The sequence below is a fragment of the Miniopterus natalensis genome, chromosome 17 (genome assembly GCF_054644295.1).
Source record: "Miniopterus natalensis isolate mMinNat1 chromosome 17, mMinNat1.hap1, whole genome shotgun sequence".
NCBI lineage: Eukaryota > Metazoa > Chordata > Mammalia > Chiroptera > Miniopteridae > Miniopterus > Miniopterus natalensis.
The window spans coordinates 10,256,491-10,277,709 of NC_142097.1; the positions used below are offsets into that span (position 1 = coordinate 10,256,491).

The following is a 21,219-nucleotide window of genomic DNA, read 5'->3' on the forward strand; positions in this document are numbered from 1 at the left end:
AACAGACAACACATAGGTTGTATAAATCTTCTTTAATTGGGAATGCATGGAGTGGAACCGGGTCCCCTGGGAGCAGAGCCAGGAGATGAGTGGGGCCTGGGCGGGGTCTCTGTGGGTGAGGGAAGCATCAACCCCTCTTGCAACAAGCTAGAAGTAGAAAGTGCCTGAGGGAAAGTGAACTGTCTCCGAGCCCTAGCCCTTCCTTTAGGGCCTCCTCAGTCTTCCATGCCCAGGTCTGAGGCTGCTCAGTTTACCTCCTAGTTCACTAGTTGGGTTCCTGATCTTTTCCAGGCCTGTCCCTAGCTCTCCGCGTTTTTCAGAAGAATCTAGTCAGGCCCTTTTTGGGTACCTAAAACACAGCTGAAGTTATAAGCTGTAAAGTAAAACAAGTTCTATTCAATTAGAAGCTCTGGAGGTACATGAGGTCTGGAACCCAAGAGGCCCTCACTCTCCTTGGCCTGACCTAGGGGAGAGTGGTGGGACTTACTGCTGAATTGGGGTATCCTCACTAGGGGGGGGGGGGTCAAGCCTATGTCATGTTTTTTATTATTTTTAAAATTTTTATTATTGGGGTGACACTAGTTAACAAAATTACACAGGTTTCAGGTGCATAATTCTACAACACATCATCTGTACACTGTAAGGTCTATGCCATATTTGTCCTTTTTATTCTAGATCCATTACCCTAAAGACCTCAGCTTTAAAGGGGATCTGGAAGGAATTCTTGCCGAGGTAGCTAAGTGTTCATGTACCCCCAACCCAGGCACAGGTCCAATTATGTCATAGTTTTGGCTGCTTCCCCATCCTGGCTTCTCCACAGTGAGCCAAGGATTCCTTCTAAAACTCCTCTTCCCTTCAGACTTTATTTTCCTGGGCCCCAGCTGAGTTGTAAGAGCTAACAACTGCATGGAAAAATAAGGTTAGTATTCTATAGGAAGAATAAGGTTTTTAGAAAATTATCTAGGTAAAACAAGAAGTAGTTCTTAATTCTCCCAGGACTTAGTTCTTTATGAATCATAGCTGGGTCCTTTCCAGAACTCATCCTTAATAGGTATCACTAGAGAAGGTGGGAGGGAGGATGGGTCTAGAACTTACTCTAGAGCAATAATATGGCTATATAGGCCCCAGTTCCATCCTGGAGGGAAGGGTGGAGAGTCGTGGTCTATATTCTTTGAGATTCAGAAGGAAATATGGCTCCATTTGTGTCTAGAACACCATGCTCTGGGTTAAAAGAGTTAAACCTGTGGTGATCTGAGACTGGACCCAGTTCAGGCCAAGGCCAAGAGCTGGACAGGACTCAAATCCAGCCTTTCTCTACTTGGAAACCAAGGGTTATCTGGGTCAAGAAAGCCTGATGGATCCAGAACAGAGCCTGACAGCATGCCTGCATTCCAGCACAGAGCGTTAGAAGAGAAATGGCCCTGGCTGGGGTGCCTGGTGTTCCAGAACCTGTCCAGAACAAGGCAGAAGGTGGAGTAGTGAAAGGAAACTAATCCTGAGCTCCAGTAGACCTATAAATCTATGGCTCAGAGGCAATGAAAAGGGCTCCAGGAACTGGCTGAGCCTGGGGTGGGGAATATTTGTGTCCTGTTCTCTCAGTTTGGAAACCCCCAGCACCATCTCAGGAAAAGGCTTTGGGGGGGTGGGGGGTGTAAGTGTGGAAGGAAAGAAGTGATCAGCCAGGACCATTTTCAAACATCCACCTGTATGACCTCCTCCCAGGTCCAAGCATCTAAGGGTTTCAGCAGTTCCTAGGCTCCCTCCAGGTAGAGCACCTGGTGGGACCTGGCTGCTCAGGACATGAGAACAGCAGCTGGGATGAGAGCAGGTCCAGGAGCAGGACTGGGAGACAGGCTGTGGTGGTGGCTAGACCAGTGCAAGTGCAGGAGCCTCCAGTCCAAGGTCTACATTTCAGGGGGCAGGGGGACTGGAAGGGGAGGTGTCAGGGACACTGTGGAGAGAAGGCTCCCGGTACATGGCCACTGTGAAAGGGAGAGAGAGGAGCAGGAAGGAGAGTTAAGCACAGAGAGACCTAGACAGAATCAGAGCTCTGAGAGGGCTCCCTTTCCCTACACTCATCCTCTGGGAACCCCAACCCTTAGGAGGAGAACTCCTCAAATCCCCAAAGGCCAAAGTCTTCCTGCCTTGACCTGTCATAACAGGTGTCCTCTTCACACTTGTAGCCCCTGAGATGTGTGTCACTAAATATCCATGTCAAAGTCAGTACCCTCCCGTGTGGCCCCCATTTTCTTCAGTCCATACTCACCCTCCAGGAGTTTGGGCACAAAGTGGGCAGCTGCCTTGGTTTTCTTGACTCGATTTCCCTTCATGACTCGGCCCTCTTTGTCCAAGCCTAGGTACCAGGCCCGGCCAGAACGGCGCTGACGATAGAGAGCAGAGGCGTACAGGACATAGTAATTCTCAAAGACGCACTCCTTGAAGCGACACTCAGCTGTGAAATGTTGCTGAGGAGACAAAGGCCCAGGAAGGCACACATAGACAAAGAGACAAATAGAAACATCACTGGACAGAAGGGAGCCCTGGGAAGAACAAGTCAGAATATAATCCATACATTTCAGGCTGGGAGGGCCAACTTCTGAGTCCATGTGGTAACTGGGAGAGAGGGAGGACACGGAAGAGTCTGGTAGGCCCCTGAGGGTTAGGAACTAGACGTTGGGGGGCTCTGGAATGAAAAGATACCTTTTTCTCCACTACATTCCCAACCTCTCACCACTCCCTATCCTGATGACTCTGGGGAAGTGAGTAATAATGAAGTCTGGAGGAGGTAGGATAGGAAACAGGAGCCCTAAATGGCTGAAAGAGTTGGACACTAAAAGCCTGGGGTATGTGGAGGGCTATTGTGAGAGATGGGTTAGAGGGACCCTAGAGAGGCACTCTGGAGTGGATGGTAATGACAGGACATCAGCAAGAGCTGGAGTGAGAGGGCGTCCTGAACTGTAAAATATCTGTAGTTGAAAAAGTTGTAGCTGGGGAATCTCCAAACCCCAAGTCACTCAGCCTCATTGTCTCACCGAGCTGTAGAGGAGCCCCTCAGCATTCATGGCCATGTAGTGACCCAGCTTGGCACTCTGGATGGTGACCACACGGAGCCCCACAGGGATCAGATTAAAGTGGGCTGGGGATGGAGAGAGGGGACATCAGTACCTCAGGCCTTGAGCCCCCATCAGAACTCCCCCCCATCCCAGCTTCACTTCCTCCTTTGGGAGTCAAAGAGGCAGACTGAAAACAAAACCTGAAGCAGGAATAGGGCTGTCCTAGTCTCCTAGGCCCGCTATCCCCCCTTCCCACCCAGGGACAGGCTTCCCCTCTCACTGAAAGAGCTGGTGTCCTCTGGGGTGCCCTGGATGCTCCCGTCAGGATTTGCCTGGAGGTAGAAACCCTGGCGGCAGAACAGTTTGGTGACGATGCCTTTGAGTTGAGGCTCTAGAAAAAGAGACATTAATCTTTGAAAATGACATCTCTGTTCCCAGAAACATTCCTACACTTGATGGGATCAGAGGGAAAAAGAAAGGAGAGTGGAGGGAAGGAATAGGATACTAAGACCCAACTTTCTGACCCTCCAAGAAATCTCTCTCCCACCCCTCTTTGATTCCTGAGGATGCTGAGTGTGGGTCTCTTCTGCTTCCTCTAACCACCAGCTTTCGGTTTAATTTATTGAAATTTATTTAAATGACTTAATTCCTACTCTTCAGCTCAACCAGAAACCGGAGGGGGGGCGGGGGAGAGGGAGGGAAGAGGAAAGGAGACGTACATCAAAAAGCAGAGGGAGACAGGCAGGGCAGCTGAAAGGGCCGTGTGTTTGCGAATGTGGGGGGCAGCAAGGTGACCACAGGGTAGGGGGGCCTCCTCAAGAGTGGGGGTGGGACAGGGCCTGACGCTGACTCAGCACCTGCTGCTGCTGCTGTCGCTCGCTTGGCGCGGGCCTCGCCTTGGCCCAGCGCCGGCCAGTCTGACACTGACCCATCTGTCTGTATCTGTCAGTCCGCTGGCTCGGGGGCCCAGGCCTCCCTGAGGCTCAGCCTTTCCCCTTCAGCCAGGTAACCCACCTGGGGTGGGGGACATTCGGTACCAAACCAAGGAAATGGGGGGAGGGGCGGGAGGCGGGGAGGCAGGCTGAGTCACGTGGGGGCCGGGTCCCACTCAAAGGGTGGGCTGCGGACCGTACCACTGCCTCGGGCCCGCGGCAGGGGAGGAGGGCGCGAGGGGGCAGCCCTGGGGAGCTGGGAGCGGGCGGGAGCGGGGCCAGAGGGACTTCCTGACTGTGGTACCTGGACGGGGACCACACACGCTATCCCTCACAACTCTCCTTGCCGGTCGCTTGCTCTCCGCCGACTTCCGTGCACCCCCTTATAGGTGGTACGACCCCCCAGTCTCCGCGAGGGTCTCTCACCAGCCTGGTTTTGTGTCTGAGTTCCTCGCTGCAGAGGGTCCCCTGAGCTCGTGGGACCCGGTTTCGGAGTCGCGTGGAGGGTAATGGGGTGTACCCAGCTCCTCTCTTGAAGCTCAGGTCACAGGAGGAGGGCGCACAAGAGGGGCGGTTTGGCGAGGTAGCTGCAAGGACACCCAGGGGAGAGCTGGGGAGATTGGCGCTGAGCCAGCCAAGCTCGGCCAGGAGGAATCCAGCCAAGGCGTGGAGGAGCGGGAGAACCGGGGCGGGGGCGGGGCTGCCGGGGCCGCAGAAACCCTTGGGGTGACCCAGGCGTCCGGAACCCCCAGGCCCCTCAGCTGTGGATGGATTGAATCGCGAGAGCCTGCACGTAGGAGAAGGGGGGTGGGGGTGGGGAGCCTGGGGGTGGGGGTGGGAAGGGAGCGGGAGCCACGAGGCTTGGCGCGCCAGACTTAGCCCCTCAAGCCTTCCCCTTGCTCTCGAAAGCAAGGAGAATCGGGTTACCGGCAAAAGAGAAGGGAAACTGAGGCATAGACTGGCAGACTTTGTTGTCTTGGTCCACCCCTTTTCACTTTCCGGGAGCCTCCCTCAGTCGGGCTCCATGCTTCAGAGCCCCTCTCCTCAACCTCCCAGGCAGAGACCCCAGTCCCAGAGACCCCGCCCCAGCCACTCACCGGGGCCACGGTCCGGCCGCGCGGGCCGCCCCCCGCACAGTCGCACCTTGGACAGCAAGATGAGGAGCTGCTTCTGGCAAAGGGACTTGGTGCCGCGGGGACACACGCGCCGCTGCGCCGACACGGGCCGGCTGCCCCCGGGCTCGCGGACCTCCCGCTTCTGCCGGATCAGGCTACTAGCCAGCGCCGCCATGGCGCCCCGGGAGGAGACACCCCCAAACCAGCAGGCGCTGGGAGCGCGCTGGGCTCCCCCAGAGAAGTCCGCTCACCACGGCATGCTTTTGACGCTCTTTCCCGACTAACCACCCCACCCACAGCACCTTAGGATAAGCCTCAGCACACCCCCTCCAGCTCTCACCCTTGAGCCCCCGTGCTAGCTCCCCTGGACCCAGCGGCCTGTGTACCTCTCAGTAAACCCCACCCTGGACTTTTGCCCCCTACTGAAAACTAGCCCCTCCCCTGCTCTCCAGTATCCCTGTCCCCACTTCCCCTATCCCAAAGTCAAAACCCTCTAAATTTCCAATATGTGGTTCCAATATCCCCAGGCACCTTTCCACCCTATTTCAGGGCCCCTGTACTCCTCCCAAATCCACTATTGCAATCTAAAGGTTGTGGATCCTTAGCTTTCAGGATATTAGCTCACCCCACCCCTACTGAGGCACTGCCAATGTCAGGGAAGAACCCAACCTTGGTGTTTTTCCCACTCTCCAAGCGAAGAGAATCCCCCACTTTTTTTTCACCAAAGTACCCTAAAACTATGTCTCAGAATATCCAGGCTGTTCCTGTTCAGTGAGAACGGATTCCCAGACTCTGTCTCTGGACAATACATTTTTTTTTCCACCAAGTCACCCCCATTTCTAGTGACACAGGGTTCAAGTTGCTGAGCCCTTTTCCTCACCTTGTTACCCTCCACTATTTTTGAAGTCACCTCCAAATCCACCCTTCCTAGTGGATACACCAGGTGGTTGTCTGGAGGGCCCTCTGTCAACCTGGAAATAAGGAGCATTGGGGTTTTTTTGCGGGGGGTTCTGGCTGCCCCTTAATTTCCTTGGGGACAGCTGGTGCTGTTCAGATCCCACGCCCTGCGATCCAACCAGCCCCCCCAAGAGAGGAGTGCACCCATGCTGTCACCAGTTCCTAAATGTGAACAGGCCCCCTACAAGTCAGAGTGCATCAGAGCTTTCTGCTACAGGGCTTCCTCCTCCCTGGGACTACCTACAGCACCCCCCTTCCCCGACGCCCCTCAACCTGTCCTGTCTTGCTGATCCCGCGACGGGTGGTGCTGGCCCCGGTTCCAGGCTCCTCCCTCCCAGTCCCCCGCAAACGGAGCTTCCCTCCACGCCTGGTAAGGGCCCCGGGCCCCCCAAAGAGTGAGGGTGTCTCCGCAGAGCGCCCCGGCCGGGTAAAATCAGAGCACTGGGCCTGGCGGCTGGACCAAGTGCGGCGGCGGTGGCGGCGGCAGCAGTAGCAGCAGCGACAGTGGGAAGCTGAGGCGGCGGCGGCAACCGCAGCTCCCACTTCCCTGAGAGCCAGCCTGGGGGCGGGGCAGGGGGCGGAGACGCCGGGAAAGGGGGGTGCAGTTGGGCGGGTGGAACCCCGGGGTTCCTTGGAGGCAGGGAGTGGGGACGGTCTTTAGAAGCAGGGGGAGCTGAGGCAAGGCCGCATGTCTCGGGGTTCAAAGGAGGGACCAGGAGGTGACTCCACTGAATGGCACCCTGGATGGGGGGAGAGGTTGGGCTTAAGATAAATGGAAGGGTGGACTACCGGAGAGTGGAAAAAGGGACCCTACTCCCCGGGATGGGAGTACAGAACTGAATGAGGAAAAGTGAGGGTAATAACTAAGAGATTGGGGCGGGGGAGGGGAGGGGGTCGAGATCTAGCCTCAGGCGAAATCCGGCCTCTTTAATGTTTGCTTTTGCGGAAGCCAAATTTGGTTTGTCTCTGGTCACCACGCCGCTCTCCTTTGCACGTTTTGTCAGCAAATATGTTCCACCACCACCACCCCCCGCCGCCGGTTCCTACTGACTCCAAAAAGACCGTAAGAACTGGGGGGAGATGGTTGCCAGAGGATGTACCAGGGCACGAGGGATGCTGGCCATATATTTGGAGAGCAGAGAAGCCAGAATGGGGCCACCTGTACCAGGATGGGGCGGGAGGCGAGTAGAATGACGGGAAGAAGGAATTCTCAAGGATCCCTTCTAGAACGGGATCTTCAGGTCCAGGGTGCTAAGTCTGTCTCCCAAGTGAGGTAGTGAGCACTTTACATGCTGGTAGGAGTAGGCTTTAATGGGCCCCGCCTCCCACTCCAGCTAAGCCGCCCCCCTTGCGCGCAGTCTTGGCCTCCTCCACCGTGGCGCACAGAGCCCGAGCAGGGTCCCCACGAAGCCGGGCCAACGCCACGAGCAGCGTAGCAGCGCCATCCCCTGCCCAGAGCTTTCGGCCGCTCAGAAAATAGTGGGGCAGAGTCCCGGCCTCGAGCACACGGCCCAGCTCATCCAACAGCCCCAGGCAGCAGGCGCCTGCATTTTCGGGCCGTGCCAGATAGAGCGCGGGCAGTCGCTCGCAAGCCCAGTAGAGCAACGTCCGCAGAAGGTAGGGCGCCGCGGCCCGGGTCCCGGTCACCAGCGGGCGCAGCAGCGCCTGGGCAGCCGCGTGCGCTTGCAGCAGCGGGGCGGGTATGAGCTCCTTGAGCGCCAACTCCTGGCGGGCGAAGCACAGCCGCCAGCCGGAAGCGCCCGGTCGCTCTATGTCGCCGCCAGGCACCAGGTAGAAGGAGGATGACTCGGAGGCCAGCGGGCCGGCCCACGAGTGGCTCCGAGCCCCCTCGGGCCAGCCAGCCACGGACACCACGGGGACCAGGTCGAAAAGCAGGAGGCGGCGTGGGGGCCCAGGAGTAGCCAGGAGGATGGTGGTGAACCCCGCGTGACGGGCTGCGTGGACCAAGAGCGGGGCACCCGGGACCGGGATCAGGGACTCGGCGACCTCAGCCAGCGTAGCAAAGAACCATGCAGCCACCTTGGCAGGGCACAACGTGGGCCACGCCTCCGGAGCCTCCGAGGGCTCTGGGACTGAACTATCCGAGGCTGCTTTGGTGACGTCACCATTCAGTTTTTTCAGCGGTGCGGGAAAGCCAAGATCAGTTAAATCTTGCCGAAGCGACTCGGGCCCAGAACCGTTACTAGGTGACTTTTCCAACGACACTTGCAGCTCAAGTTCAGTGACGTAACCGTGCGGTTGGTCCACGGAGATTTGCTGGTTCTTGGGACTTTCTTCGCTTTCGGTTTGGTGGATCGAATCACGTCCTCCTGGGACTGGGGGTCCTAGGCAATCCTGCCATGCCTTTCGGACCGAGGTTCCGTGCATCAATTCTGGCAGGCAGAGCCAGGCATAAGATTCCATGTCCAGTTGCAGCTCGTGCCCAGTGCCATCTAGAGAAAACACGGGCACCAGTAGTGTGAAACCGGCATCGTAGTGAGGTCCCCGGGCATAGGGACCTAGGGGTGAAGGCCCCAGATCCACGGAGCCCTCTCGAATCCCGCCACGAAGCAGCAAGAGCTCTGCTTGGGGAGGAAAGCGGGGGTCTCGGCGGTGAACTAGACCTGCGGGAAGAGAAGGGATTGTGAGAACGTGACACAGTGCCGGGGCGGGGCTGAGAGCTCCGAGTTTCTGAAGGCGGGGAGGGTTACTTACTAAGTAAAGAAAAAACAAAGTCCTTGGCCCGTAGGAGGTCTGGTCCAGTCTTGGGCCCGTCTCTCCAGCTCTCCTGTACTCCCAGCTCCTGGATAAGCTGGGTTAGTTCCTGGAGCTGGGCTCCAGAGCAGAAGTCGATGTCCGTGAGCGGGCGGGCTGGGGCCGGGGGCGGCGGGCCCCACCAGGGGGCACTCCCCCAGACCGCGGAAGCCATCCGGCTCTATCGTTTCAGGGTAGGGAGAACACAGACTAGAGGAAGCCTAGCCCGGCCGTTCCTTCGCTGCCGAAAAGTCGCCTCCCTTCTCTCTTCCCGAGGCTGAGCGAGTGCCCCAGACAAGTACGCCAAAGGGTCTGCAGGTAAAGGGCTGTATGTTTAGGCTTGAAAACGACCAAATAAATACCTAGTCTGTCCTTGCCCTTTCTCATATTCTGGTCCCCGCCCCCATGGACCGGTTCACCTGACTCACCGCGCCTCCGTAATGTAATAGCCAGTCTCCTCCGCCATCCCTGTCTGCCTCCCCCTTACCTCTTTTTCCGAAAAGGCTTACGGTCTGCGGCTTCCTGCTTAGGGATAATTGCTAGAGCTGGGAAAAGAATGGATAGAACGATCCAACAGGTAACTCCTTCCTGCTGTGCGCAACGCCACGCCCTTCACTCAGAGCCACGCCCCTTTCTAGAGGCTGGCTGGGTGGTTCCGAGCCGGCTCCGCCTGTCAACACTCCTTTCGCTCTTTTCCGATCTCGCGCTATCCTGGGAGTTGCAGTTTGTGTTCCGCGCTACCAGAGCATTGAGGCTACACCCCCACATCCTTTACTGTTCCTCTGAAGTGCCTGGTTGAAGTTGCAGTTTCTATGGAGATAAACTGTTCTGTTTCTTTCCAAGCCCAGGTCAGCCCTACACAAACATTCCTTAGGGTTGGAGTAGAGGGCTAATAGGATAGATCTGAATAGCAAACAATAAAGGGGGACATACCTTAGGGCCTGGGGAAAAATAGGGGTCCCTGTATCCCATGTGAGTAGAGGATCCCTGGTCATTTGGATCCAGAAGGGTCCTTCCATGTAATTATAACTTCGTTTTGGAGATGAGACTGAATCCTAGAGAGCTACACATGACTGGTCCAAGGTCAGAGCTGAGCTGGAAGAGTGTTAGAAAGGGGCTCCACAGCTGGGTGATTTCCCCTTGAAATCTGTGTGATAGTAGTGTTAGGCAAGAACACACAGGTGGTGACTCAGGGATGGACATCTGACTCAGGGAAGGGACATATTAATGATATCCACCTCAGATACACCAGCGTGGTGGCAGAGAAAACACTCTGGGATATCATACCTGTTGTGTACACAGAAGAGTTATCAGGACTGAAAAATCTGGAGGAAACTCTCAGCTGGGCTGGGGGCAGGGCAAAGGGAAATTACAGGGAATAAAATTGTTTTCGGTAACCAATGCTATCAGGGACACAGTTTAAGTCCAGGATGACACAAGGAGCCAGAATAATGGGACAAAAGATAGGAAACCAGGGACAGTCTAATAGATCAGACCTATCAATTGCTGGACCAGGACTTCCTACATTCCCTTTTCCCTGGGGACTATCTCTGGAGTGAGACAGGCCTAAGTCCATGGACAAGAGAATTAAGCAGGAACACCTAGAAAAAGTAGAGGCCTGTAAAGGAAAGGACTCTCAGAATCCAGAGTCCAATTTGGGAAGCCCAGATCTCAGGAGTTCCTAGTCACTGACAAAGAGAGCTCTTCCTCAGCAACTCAGAGCCCCAAAACATAGCCCAGAACTGGAGAGGCAGATTTCCATACATCTGGTTGTGACCCAAGAGACCAGATCAGGAAAATTGAAGACTGGGCTCTTTCTTGCAGTCTGGGGTAATCAGGCACCTAACATCCCTACATCTTACCTCCTCCCCAGAGGGTGGCCTCTGAGACACTCTAAAAAGAAATAAGTTCTCTGGGCTCTGTGGGAGTGTTGAAGATGCTGGGGATGGGTGACAAGGGAAAGGAAAGTTTCTCTAACTCTAAAGCATTGCTGTCCAATAGGATTTTCTGTAATGATGAAAATGTCCTAAATCTGTGCTGTCCAATACAGTAGCTGCTAGCCACCCTATGGCAGTTGAGCACTTGAAATATAAGTAATGAAACAAAGGAAGATAATTTTAAATTTTAATTTACATTCTAAAAGCCATTGGTAGCCAGTGACCACTGTGTTGGCAAATGCTCTAGGGCCTTGGGGATAATGGGTTTAGCTCTGCAGCTATGGAGAAGCCGGGGCAAGTACAGTTTCAGTCCTCATCAGGGCCTGACAGGGGCCAGCGTCGGGAATGGGCTGGGGTGGATGTCCTCAAACAATCACAAAACACTTCTCTTGACTCTTTATTCCTGAGGCACCTTTGTCCCCTCTTTTTCCAAGGGCCTCATTACACACTGATATCCCCACTCATTGGTCTCCACTGAGTGGCTGGGTGCCTCTTGGAGAAAACCCTTGGGAGAGAGAGCTTCACGCTTGTCTCTGCCCATTTCGAACTATCTCTGGTGGGCATCAAAGACTACATGCCCAACCCGGGTGTCTGGCCCAGGACAGTGAGTCTTCCAGTTGGTTTTGGGAGGCATAGACATCTGGCGATAGTTCTGGCAGGCTGGAGGAACTGTATCCACAGGATGGTACACCCAGTCTTGGCTGCCTACTTCCTGGGAGAATGGTTGTAACTCTATTAAAATAGGTAACTCTGGGAAGTGTTGCAGGTCATTGTAGATCACCTGGGTCTTGGAAGGGCAGGAGTACTGACTGAGTGGGTCAGAAGTCTGTGGGAGATGCTGCTCTGCATTCTCCTTCCGAGAAGACTCCTCAGATACAAATGACTTCATCAAGGACACTGAGGACTTTGGGTTCCGAGATGGACCCAAGACTTGGAAAGAGTTAATACCTAAAGCAAAGGCTGGGTCCTTATGGTCGTCAGGATTTGGGATAAGGCATGAGTCCTTGTGGAGGCTTGATTCCTTGGTAAGGCCTTGAGTCGTAGGGAAAGCAGAGTCTTGGGTAAGGGCTGGGCCCTTATCAGGGCCAGGATCTTGATTAATTCCTGGGTGCTTGTGGAAGTTAGGGTCTTGGGTATGTTCTGGGCTTCTGTAAATTCTAGCATCTTGGGTAAGGCCACATCTCTTTTCTACTTGATTGGCTTTGGTAAGGCCTGGATTCATATGGAGGTCAGAATCTTGAGTCAGGCCCAGATTTCTGTAGTTTCCTAAGTCTTTGGTGAGGCCTGAACCCTTATGGATGCCTGAAATTTGGGCAAGGCCTGGGCTTTTGTGGAGACAAGGTTCTTGACCTGAACTCTTGTTTACTTCAGAGTCTTTGACAAGGCATGGGCTCTTTTGTGGGCCAGAATCTGGGGTAAGGCCTAGACTCCTACAGACTCCTGGATCTCGGGCATTGCCTGTACTCTTGTAACTTCCAGAATCTTGAGAAAGGCCTGGGCTCTTATGGAGGCCAATTGTTTGGGAGATATGACTTTTGTAGAGTACAGTCTCTTGGTTTTGTTTTGGATTCCTACAGACTCCAGAGTCTTGCACAAAGCCTGAGCTCCTCTGAATGTCAGAAGTTTGGGGAAACAGTGTGTTCTTATGGAGGCCAGAGGGTTGGGTGAGACATGGACTCCTAAAGATACCTACATTTTGAGGAGGACCTAGGCTCTTTTGAGGGGCAGATTCTTTGGTAATTGGATTCTTGTGAAGGCTAGAGTCTTGGGAAGGCCCTAGATTCTTGCAGAGATGAGGGCATTGGGTAAGGCCTGGGTTCTTGGAAACTCTAGAGTCTTTTGAAGGGCCTGGGGTTCTTTGCAGGCCAGAGTCTTGGTTGAGGACTAGACTCTCATGAACTTCAGGAGATTGGGGTTGAATTTGAGGTTGGGAAATGGTGGAGAACTGGGAAGGGATGGGAAACTGGGGAGAGGGTATGGACTGAGGAGACTTGGAGGTTGGAGATAAGGTTGGGGTTTGTTTTGAGGTGGAGGGCTTCACCTGGTGGTTGGTAGGATGCTGAAAAACAAAGGATCTGGGAGAAACAAGAGGGAGAGAAAGAGTGCATGGTGAAGGAGAGGTGCACATCGAGTTCTGGGCACCGGTTGGAAAATGAAAGCAAGGTTGAGAAGGTGAAGCATCCTTGGAGTAGACTAGGAATTCGGAATAGACTGTAGGCTGGGAGTCTGTGTTTGTCCTCTCAGAACTGCAAGGATGGAAGCTGCAATAAGGGAAGGTCTTGGGCTGTAAGAATTTGTCTTTGGCATCATTTGAGGTCTTCCATTCCATATTCCCCAACTCCAGGTAACCCAGTATGGATCCTGTGGAAGGCTTGGCAGTGTCCCCACTAAGTTGCTTCGATGTTTGCTCCACTTTACCAGAGTTTACCAGGCCCTGCCCGTCTTGGGGCCTGGAGACAGTATTTAAGTCCTTTTTGGAATACCCAGTGTTCTGGGTGGGGCACCCATGGAATAAGTTCTGCTTTACTGTGTGGGCATCATGGACCACATGGTTAGTGGAGAGGTCTTGGCTGAAGGCAGTCACGGTAGAGGGAATAGGAGTTGTGCTGTGGGTAGGAGTGGAGGTAGGGATAGGAGTAGGAACTGGAGTGGTAGTCTGGGCCATGACCAGTGCTGGGGTAGGGATTGAAGCAGATATTGGAACAGAGGCTGGTTTAGGGGCTGGGGCAGGAGTAGTAGCAGGGGCAGAAGTTAGAGGAGGGTCTGGAGCAGAGGTTGGGGGAGGGACCAAGGTGTGGTCATGGGTAAGGGTTAGAGGAGCAGGGTTGCTGGCTGGGGTGTGAACTGTTAGGTGCTCACCTGTGTGGCTCAGAGAGTAGGCTAAGGTATGCAAGAGAGCCTGGGCTGTGGCCTGGGCCAGAGTGTGGGCAGGGGTATGCTCAGGGCCATGGACCTGGGTGGGGGTGTCCTTAGGGGTGTGGGCAGAGGTATGCTCAGGGCCATGGACCTGGGTGGGGGTGTCCTTAGGGGTGTGGACTATGGAACAGATCTGGGCCTGGGGGGGGGTGTGCTCAGGGGGGCAGGCTGGGGAGTGAGTCCGTGTCTGGGCTGGGGCATAGGCTGGGGCCTTAGTCTTGTTCCCCGGGGGAAAGCGGAGTGGAAGCATATCCAATTTGCTCATCCTAGGGAACTGGGAAGATGTCTCTTGCCTTGAGGAAAAGGTGGCTTGGGCCTTTGAGGCTGTGGCCTGAAGGGCCTTCCCGGCTCCCTTCATCCCCTCCTTCCGCGGTCTCCATGGAGTCTCCATGGAAGCTCTGGCATGTCCACACTGAGGTGGCATCCAGCAGCACCTAGAAGCCTTCTCATCATTCGTCTCTAGTATGCAGGAGTCAAGCTGGTTAGGGTGCCCCAGCAGGAAGCTTGGGCAATGATGGAACTGGGAAGAGATTCTTGAGCATAGGTTTTTGGGATCCACAGAGTAGCGCATACCCATGGGATGATTGCCTATATAGCTGTGTTGCTTGTCTGCAGGGAAAGATGGGATAAGACAAGGCCTGAGTTCCTGAGGGGCTGAAAATGGGGACAGTGATAGAAGAAAAAGAGCAGGGCTACATCCTCTTGAGCCCATGCTGGGGACCACTCACCTTTGGGGTAAAAATGATGGAAAAGGATCCGCAAGGAGCTCTTCAGATGCCTCCAGAGCTGAGGAAGCAGGGGAGGAGAGAGTCCAGAAGTAGGGTGAGCCTTGAACTCCAACCCTAGCCTGGCCACATCCCAGCAGCCCTCTTACCTCACCCCCTCCCACCTTAGACCCTAGGGCTCCCCCAACCCTGCTGCCCAGACCCCTCCCTGACCAGAGTCACCACATTGATCCCCACGTTGAGCAAGATGAAGCTGCCCAGAATCAGAAGAATTGAGTCTCCTAGGTCCTGGCACTTCCTGGGGTTGGTGCCAGAGCACACTGGGGCTCCGTGGTAGACTCGTTCACCCATGGCTGGGGGTCCCAGGGCTACCTGGGTCCCCTGACCCCCACATACTCACTAGGAGCCAAACTCTTCTGGTGGGGGAGGGGGAGAACTGGGTCATAATGGGACAGGGGTTAGGGGTCACAATGAGGGAGGGGTAGGAAAAGGAAGGCCCAGGGTGGCATTCCCTGGAAACTGGGTTTGAGTAACCTGAGCGTGGACAGTCAAACAGGGCCCAGAAGCCAACACACCTCCTATCTCACCCTCATTTCTTCCCTCACTGCCTGCTGACTCACTCATTCAAACACACACAGCATCCCATCCCCCTGATCATTTCTGAGACTAGGAGGACCATGGCCTCAGAGCCCTGGGGAAGGCCTGGTTGAAATCCAGAGCCTTGGCCTTCTTCCTGCCCTTTACTAGGCTGCAAGCAAGCCTGGATCTACCCAGATGTGGGACCCCCAGGTCTGGAATCTAACCTTAGCTTCTAGTGTGGGGCTGAGCTGCTGAGCCCCCTTTGGGGACAGGGAGAGCCTCACAGAGCAGGTGCCCAGAGACCAGTGGTTTAGAGTCTGCAGCTGCAAGATCTACTTAGTGTCCAGTGCAGGACCAGGAGGGGCCCGCAGACAGGACTGTGGCCACTAAACCAAGGGGAGCCTCACAGCAAGGGCACACTGGCTTCTCATTTCAGGAAGCCAAGGGCAGAGATCCAGGCTGGCAGAAGTGGTGCTTCTCAGCCACAGACCACCACAGTGTTTCCCGGACTCTGTTGCTCTTTATTTCTCTTTCAGTGCCCTGCCCCACCACCCACATCTTCCACTGGTCAGTTAAGTTTCCCAGTCCGGCTCCTATGCAGAGAGGGCCTCGAAGCTGAGCTGGAAAGTGGTGGCAGTGAGTTGGCCCGAGCTTTGCTCTCCTGCACCTGCCGCTTCAGCACCAGGCTGTCATACACCTGGTAATTGGCATTGCCCCCCGGGCTCCGGCTGAGTGGCATGAAGGTGGGTGGGGGCGGGGGGGGCTCAGTAGTCTGGACTTCATGTGGGGGCTGGGAGGAGTGGGGGAGCAGGGCTGAGTTGGGGGCCAGGGTCCGTTGGTATGAGACCTCGCCCAACACAGTGAGGGAGGTGGATGTCAGAGGTTGCTGAGTGGGCAGCGCCTCAGCCCATTCAGCCGCCTGGCGCCGTATCTCATGGGGATCCCTGGAGTAGCTCAGGTATCCTGCGGAGGGGTGGGGGCTGCGGTTGGGGTGGCTGTAAGCATGGCCAGGGAGGCTCCGCCGGTAGTACTGTGGGGAGTAGCGTTCCTGGGCCTCAGGCCGGGAGCCCCGGGACACCAGGGCAGACGGAAGCTCAGAGCCCTCCAGGCCACGCCGCCGATCCCAGGAGTCATACATTAGCTGGCCCCTTGACTGGTAAGGGCTGTGCCCAGGGACCCAGGAAGGGTTAAGAGGCAGCCGGTGGGGATGTGGTGGGGACAAGGCCCACTGCTCAGCCTCCTTATTGCCCCAGGTATGGGACTGTGAGCAGCGGAGCCCATGGGACTGCAGCCTCAGCTCTGACTTGGCCTCCACACGCTTGGGCATGTGGCGCAGCTCGGACGACAGGTAGAGAGAGGGTGGTGGCAAGCTAGCCAGGACCCCACCCTGGCGGCCCCACAGCCCCACGTTGCAGGGCAGCCCCTTTCTATGGTAGAGCCCTCCCCAGCCCCACTGTGGGTACTTGGGACGTGGGAAGGATAGGTCATCCCTCTCCTCCAGAGAGGAGTCTGGGTCCTCCTGATCAAAAGAGGGTATTGGCCTCAGCTCTGACGTCTTGTGGCTCTGATGTGGGCTATGGAAGACTGAGCAATTGTTGGGGAATTGTCTGTAGTTCTTTGGGCTCTGCTGGTGGCTGCAAGGGGAGCGGCAGTGGTGGTTGTGGTGTGGGCGGCGGCGGCTGCAGTTGAAGTTGCGGTTGCGGTTGCGGTTGCGGTTGCGGAGATGGTGATAGGAATTGGAGTAGCAAGTGGGGCGGGCCATCTTCACTTCTACAGGGTCCAGGGTGCAGTGGATGTGGACATCTTGGGCCTTGGCTGGGGCAACTTTGGGAAAACTTTCACAAACCTGCAAGATTTCATCTGGGGGATTCAAGCGTCCATGAGGGCAGGGCAATTGTCAGCTGGGAACACTGGGGCCTGTCTTTCTAGGGCTGTGGTGGTAGCAGGGGTGTGGGGGTGTCTCCTTCCTCTCTAGCTGCCATACTTACTTTTTTGTTTAATCCAATTGATCATCTTGTCTAAGGCACTCTGGAGCTCATGCCACATCTGGAGGTGGGGTGGGGTGGTAGTGAAGACTAAGCTTTCCACCCCCAACCCCCACACCCCTCCCAGACAAGATTGCTCTTGCAGGTGGAGGTACAGGCTGAAGCTGGCTCCCACCCTCAGCCCTCTTCACCCTTAGGGATGGTCCACAGTGATCACTGACCACAGTTGCCAGATTGATCCCAATGTTGACAAGAATGATGAGGCCCAGCAGCAGGAGTAGAAAGTCTTCAGCACCCTGGGGACTTTCTTGGTATTGATTGCAGGACCCCAGGGTGTTATGCCATAGCTTGTTTTCCATGGGGGGGGGTGTCCTAGGGCCACCTGGGCCGCACCCCCCCACCGGCCCCGACCCACACTGCACTCATGCCAGGACCTGGGGACACTGACCAACTGGTGAGGGAGCCGGGTCATAATGAGGCACATTGGCAGGGGTCACAATGCAGAGGTAACAGCCCTTTTATCCCACTCAGCTGGCCCTGTCTATGGCTATTTCTGCCCTTAGCTCAGTCCCCAGATATCCCAGAGTTCAGTCTGTTCGTCTCCATGGGAGCTTCACACCTGATTTCTGATTTGAAAATATGGTAGCTACAGTAGTGAGACAACCTTCATAGAGATTGACTCATGCATAAAAGATTTCCTGTATTTCATTGTTCTTTTGAGACATTATGGCAGCTTATGTAGCCTGTTGGTATTTCCCACCCACACCTACTTGGGGCTAGCATCTAGGGTGACTAGATAGATGGGTGACAGCAAGAGTCCCCTCTGAAGTTACCTCCCTGTAGATTCCCTCTCTGCCCTGCCCATTTCCCCATCATACCTCTAGCACCACCCTACCCATCCCTTCCTGGCCAGCCCTAGGTGTTGGTCACTGAGCCCATTAGCCCCTTTGCCTCAGAGCACGACTGCTTTCTACCTTGCTAGGGTTGCTGCCTCTGCCAGGGATCACCTCCAACCATGGCTTCTCTCCTTAACCAACTGTCCTCCCACTGAGCCACCCCTTCAAGTTGAAAAACTGTTAGCTGCCACCTTAAGAAAACCACATGAAATTCACAAAGCACAAAATAGATATAATTGTTGATATAACAAAGGAGTTTTTTATTTAAACCAGGTTTATCACTGGGGTCTATGAAAGGGGTGCCCTGGGGACCACAAGTCATTTGTTTGCACAATAAACAACTCAGCAGAAATAGAGGAATAGCCAATGGGTATTTTCCATCAAGGCTCCAAACACATAGTAGGTGCTCAGTACATACCCACTGAATGGAATCAGCTTAAAACTATCAATGACGTTAACTGAATGAAAATGAACAGAGACACAGGGTGATTCACAAAAGGCCTGTCTGCTCCCATTCCAAGAGCCCATCTGGTATGAAGGTGAGGCCCAGCCGCTTCAGCCTGGGTGCATTCACATGGCTGCTTGTTCCCAAGTTGTGTACATGTGTGTGTGTGTGTGTGTGCATGTGTGTGATCCCAGCTGCTCTACAGTGGATGGAATATTCTGTTGAGTTTACAAGGCAAACTAAAGAAGGTGGAAGACTCTGATGGGCGAGGCTGACTCAGTGGCAATGAGAATATACCTGCAGAAGCAAAGGCTGAAGCGCCTGAGGCCCTGAAGTTGATCCGTAATGTCTGTGTGACCCATAAGTCACTTGGCCTCTCTGAGCTTCCATCTCCTCACTTGTGACGTGGAGATATGAATCAGAAGAGTGAGGTCACAGAAGTCTGCGACGTTACGGTGAGGCAGCCCTTGTGAGTGTCCCCAATATTTGACCCTTTACTCCAAGCCTGCGTAAGGGTGCAGGAACTTAAGGTTCTGACTGGGGAACTGTGCGGGCCTGGCCACCTTTACTCTCATTCGTTCCTCCCCGAAGAAACGGGGTTGAGAGGGAACCATACCTCACCTGTAGCTCCAGCCTAAGCCTGGCCTCTGGCAGGAACCAGACCACTGAGGGCCTAGGGCCACGGGGATGACGGTCTCCCTTCTAGTGTGGGACTGCCTGTGAATCTGGGGTGGGGTTGGCCGAGGGCCTTCCCTGGGCACTAAAGAAAATGGGGTAGAGGCAGTTGGGAAACTTAGAACCAAGAAGGGCCTGAAAAAGGTCTGAGGACAGGGTTGATAGTGAGGTTAAGGCCAAGAGGTTGATGAGGGTCCTCAGGGCTCTCTAGGCCCTGTTCCCAAGGAAATCATTCCCTTAGCAACCAGGGCTTCTAGGAGCTGCGTGGGCCCCTAGCACTACCCTCCCTGGGCCCTAGCACTACCCTCCCCCCAAACCACCACAAGCCACCTCTTCTCTCTCTTTTTTAATTCTTCTCCCAGTCACCTCTCTGCCAGGGGACGGTATACCCAGTCCTTCATCCCCTCAGCAGTGCTGGACCTGGAGCCCATGGGGTAACAGTGGGACAGAGCCTTCACCTCCTGGGTCAGCTCCCGCAGCCGCCGCCTCACGTCTAGGGCATCGTACACTAGGCGGCGTGAGGAGGGGCGCCGGGGGATATCTGGAACAACTGCTGGGCCCCTGATGGGTGGTGGGGCTGGTGAGCATTTCTCCTGCTCCCCCTCAGCCCCAGCCCCCCTTCCACAGTTCCTGTGGCTCTGGACCTGTGGGCTGGGGGGCGGGGGGTTCACAGGGTACACATAGGCCTCTAGGCCCAGCTCTGACCGCATCTCTCTTTTGAGGGGTCTTCCCTCTATGGTCTGCTGGAAGCGAATGGTCTGGGAAGGCAGCTCCACAGTGTCCTGGGACCAGGGAGCCCAGAACCCCCGAGTGGATTGGAAGCCTTCCCAGTCTGGGGTTCGATCCCAGTTGTGGGAGCACACTGCCGGGTGCTGATGAGGGAGCTTCTCATCATCAGTGTCAGGGGTCCAGGCTGTTGGGTGGTGGACACAGCATGCTGGTGAGCCTCGATGGCGCTGGCGGCGAGTGCGTGGGGGGGTCAAGGTCATTTTCACAGGGTCCATGGTGCATCGAAGGTGGACTGCAGGGGAGTTCCGCTTTGGGGGCTGGGTCTTCTTTCTAGGTGAGGATGACTTAGAATCTTCTGTAGATAGGGGAGAGGGGAGAGGCTGAGGGGATGCTGGCTCCTATGGGGGTGGGGAACAGGGTTCAGGGAGAGAAGCTGCACAGCTATGGTATCTGAGAGGGGAGAGTGGGAGGGGACAGGGCCAGCTTAGGGTCAAGGGCTAGAACACCAGGTATCTGCCCCTCCTCCGTCCCCCTTACCTTTCTCACAAACCATACTGTAGAACGTGTGCTTTAAGAAGACCTGGAGTCTGCGCCAGAGCTGGGGGAAGTTCACAATGACCCCAGGTAGGCCCTGGTCACCAGGCCTGCCCCCCAGCCATCCTGCCAGCACCCTCCCACCCAGCCCTGCCCTGACCAGCGTAACTATATTGATGCCAATGTTAATGCAGATGATGAAGCCCAGCAGCAACAGGATGGAGTTGCCCAGGTCCTGGCAGTTGGTGTTGGGGCTATGATACGAGGCGCACCTGGGCCATGGCTGCTCAGCGATGGCCATGGGGGTCCCTAGGGCCACCGGGGCCCCTAGACCCCCAACGCACTGTGCCACAGCACCCAGCTTGCCTGTCCCAGAGGCTCCTGGGGTTAAGCGGGTCACAATGATGCTGGGGCTCTCCCTCACAATGTGCCAAGAGGGAGTCCTGGGCCCAGGATTAACCCTCCAGCCTGGGCCCACACCTTGGCAGAAGCCAAGCCCTTCGCCTTGCATGCCTCTCCTGTAGTCGGCTACCTGAACCAGCTGGGCCCTCTAGCCTGCCTGGTGTTGGCCCCAATAAGCCCACTTGGTCCTTTTGTACACCAGGCTCAGTCCTCTGCACAGACACGGGTCCTAATCTTTTTTTTAAATCCTTGCCAGAGGATATGTTGAGAGAGAAAGATTGATGTGAGAAACATTGATCGGTTGCCTCCTGTACGCGCCTGGACCAGGGATCGAATCTGCAACCTGGGTATGTGCCCTGACCAGGAATTGAACCCACAACCTTCTGGTGTAGGGATGACACTCCAACTAACTGAGCCACCCAGCCAGGGCAGGTCCTAATCTTAACTCTCTAAATAGCCCCATTACCATGGCAACCTTACTCAGCACCCACTCCCCCTTTCTTTCAGACCTCAGAGCTATTCACTGAAAAGGGCTGTGGGTATAGACCTCCCTCAGCAGTCACGTCCCCAAGGCTTGTTTCTTCG

At 55.3% G+C, this 21,219-nt stretch overlaps 5 protein-coding genes across 6 annotated transcripts; all 5 read right to left on the reverse strand.

Annotated features, from left to right (window-relative positions):
* Window positions 1-74: 74 nt before the first annotated feature.
* FGF11 (fibroblast growth factor 11) lies at window positions 75-5,471 on the reverse strand. Of its 2 annotated transcripts, none has more exons than XM_016222555.2 (5): window positions 5,083-5,471; window positions 3,334-3,444; window positions 3,033-3,136; window positions 2,267-2,381; window positions 75-1,982 (listed from the first exon to the last, which is right to left on the reverse strand). In XM_016222555.2, the coding sequence occupies exons 1-5, from the start codon at window positions 5,273-5,275 to the stop codon at window positions 1,912-1,914; spliced, it is 594 nt and encodes a 197-aa protein (XP_016078041.1). In that variant the 5' UTR covers window positions 5,276-5,471; the 3' UTR covers window positions 75-1,911. The 2 variants fall into 2 exon arrangements, with proteins under 2 accessions (XP_016078041.1, XP_016078040.1); XM_016222554.2 differs by having other exon boundaries at window positions 2,267-2,465.
* A 1,644-nt stretch (window positions 5,472-7,115) lies between these two features.
* TMEM102 (transmembrane protein 102) lies at window positions 7,116-9,384 on the reverse strand. Its single transcript, XM_016222552.2, has 3 exons — window positions 9,299-9,384; window positions 8,773-9,123; window positions 7,116-8,681 (listed from the first exon to the last, which is right to left on the reverse strand). The coding sequence occupies exons 2-3, from the start codon at window positions 8,984-8,986 to the stop codon at window positions 7,366-7,368; spliced, it is 1,530 nt and encodes a 509-aa protein (XP_016078038.2). The 5' UTR covers window positions 8,987-9,123; window positions 9,299-9,384; the 3' UTR covers window positions 7,116-7,365.
* Window positions 9,385-11,145: 1,761 nt separating this feature from the next.
* Window positions 11,146-14,740, reverse strand: SPEM3 (SPEM family member 3). Its single transcript, XM_087826469.1, is given in 3 exon segments — window positions 11,146-14,273; window positions 14,393-14,450; window positions 14,603-14,740. Coding segments are annotated over 3 exon segments (3,324 nt in total).
* A 796-nt stretch (window positions 14,741-15,536) lies between these two features.
* On the reverse strand, window positions 15,537-17,312 carry SPEM2 (SPEM family member 2). The gene is made up of 3 exons (XM_087826524.1): window positions 17,175-17,312; window positions 16,957-17,014; window positions 15,537-16,828 (listed from the first exon to the last, which is right to left on the reverse strand). Exons 1-3 carry the CDS (start codon window positions 17,310-17,312, stop codon window positions 15,537-15,539), a joined length of 1,488 nt encoding a protein of 495 aa, XP_087682650.1.
* A 1,972-nt stretch (window positions 17,313-19,284) lies between these two features.
* On the reverse strand, window positions 19,285-21,172 carry SPEM1 (spermatid maturation 1). The gene is made up of 2 exons (XM_087825899.1): window positions 20,236-21,172; window positions 19,285-20,053 (listed from the first exon to the last, which is right to left on the reverse strand). Exons 1-2 carry the CDS (start codon window positions 20,741-20,743, stop codon window positions 19,332-19,334), a joined length of 1,230 nt encoding a protein of 409 aa, XP_087682025.1. The 5' UTR covers window positions 20,744-21,172; the 3' UTR covers window positions 19,285-19,331.
* Window positions 21,173-21,219: the final 47 nt, after the last annotated feature.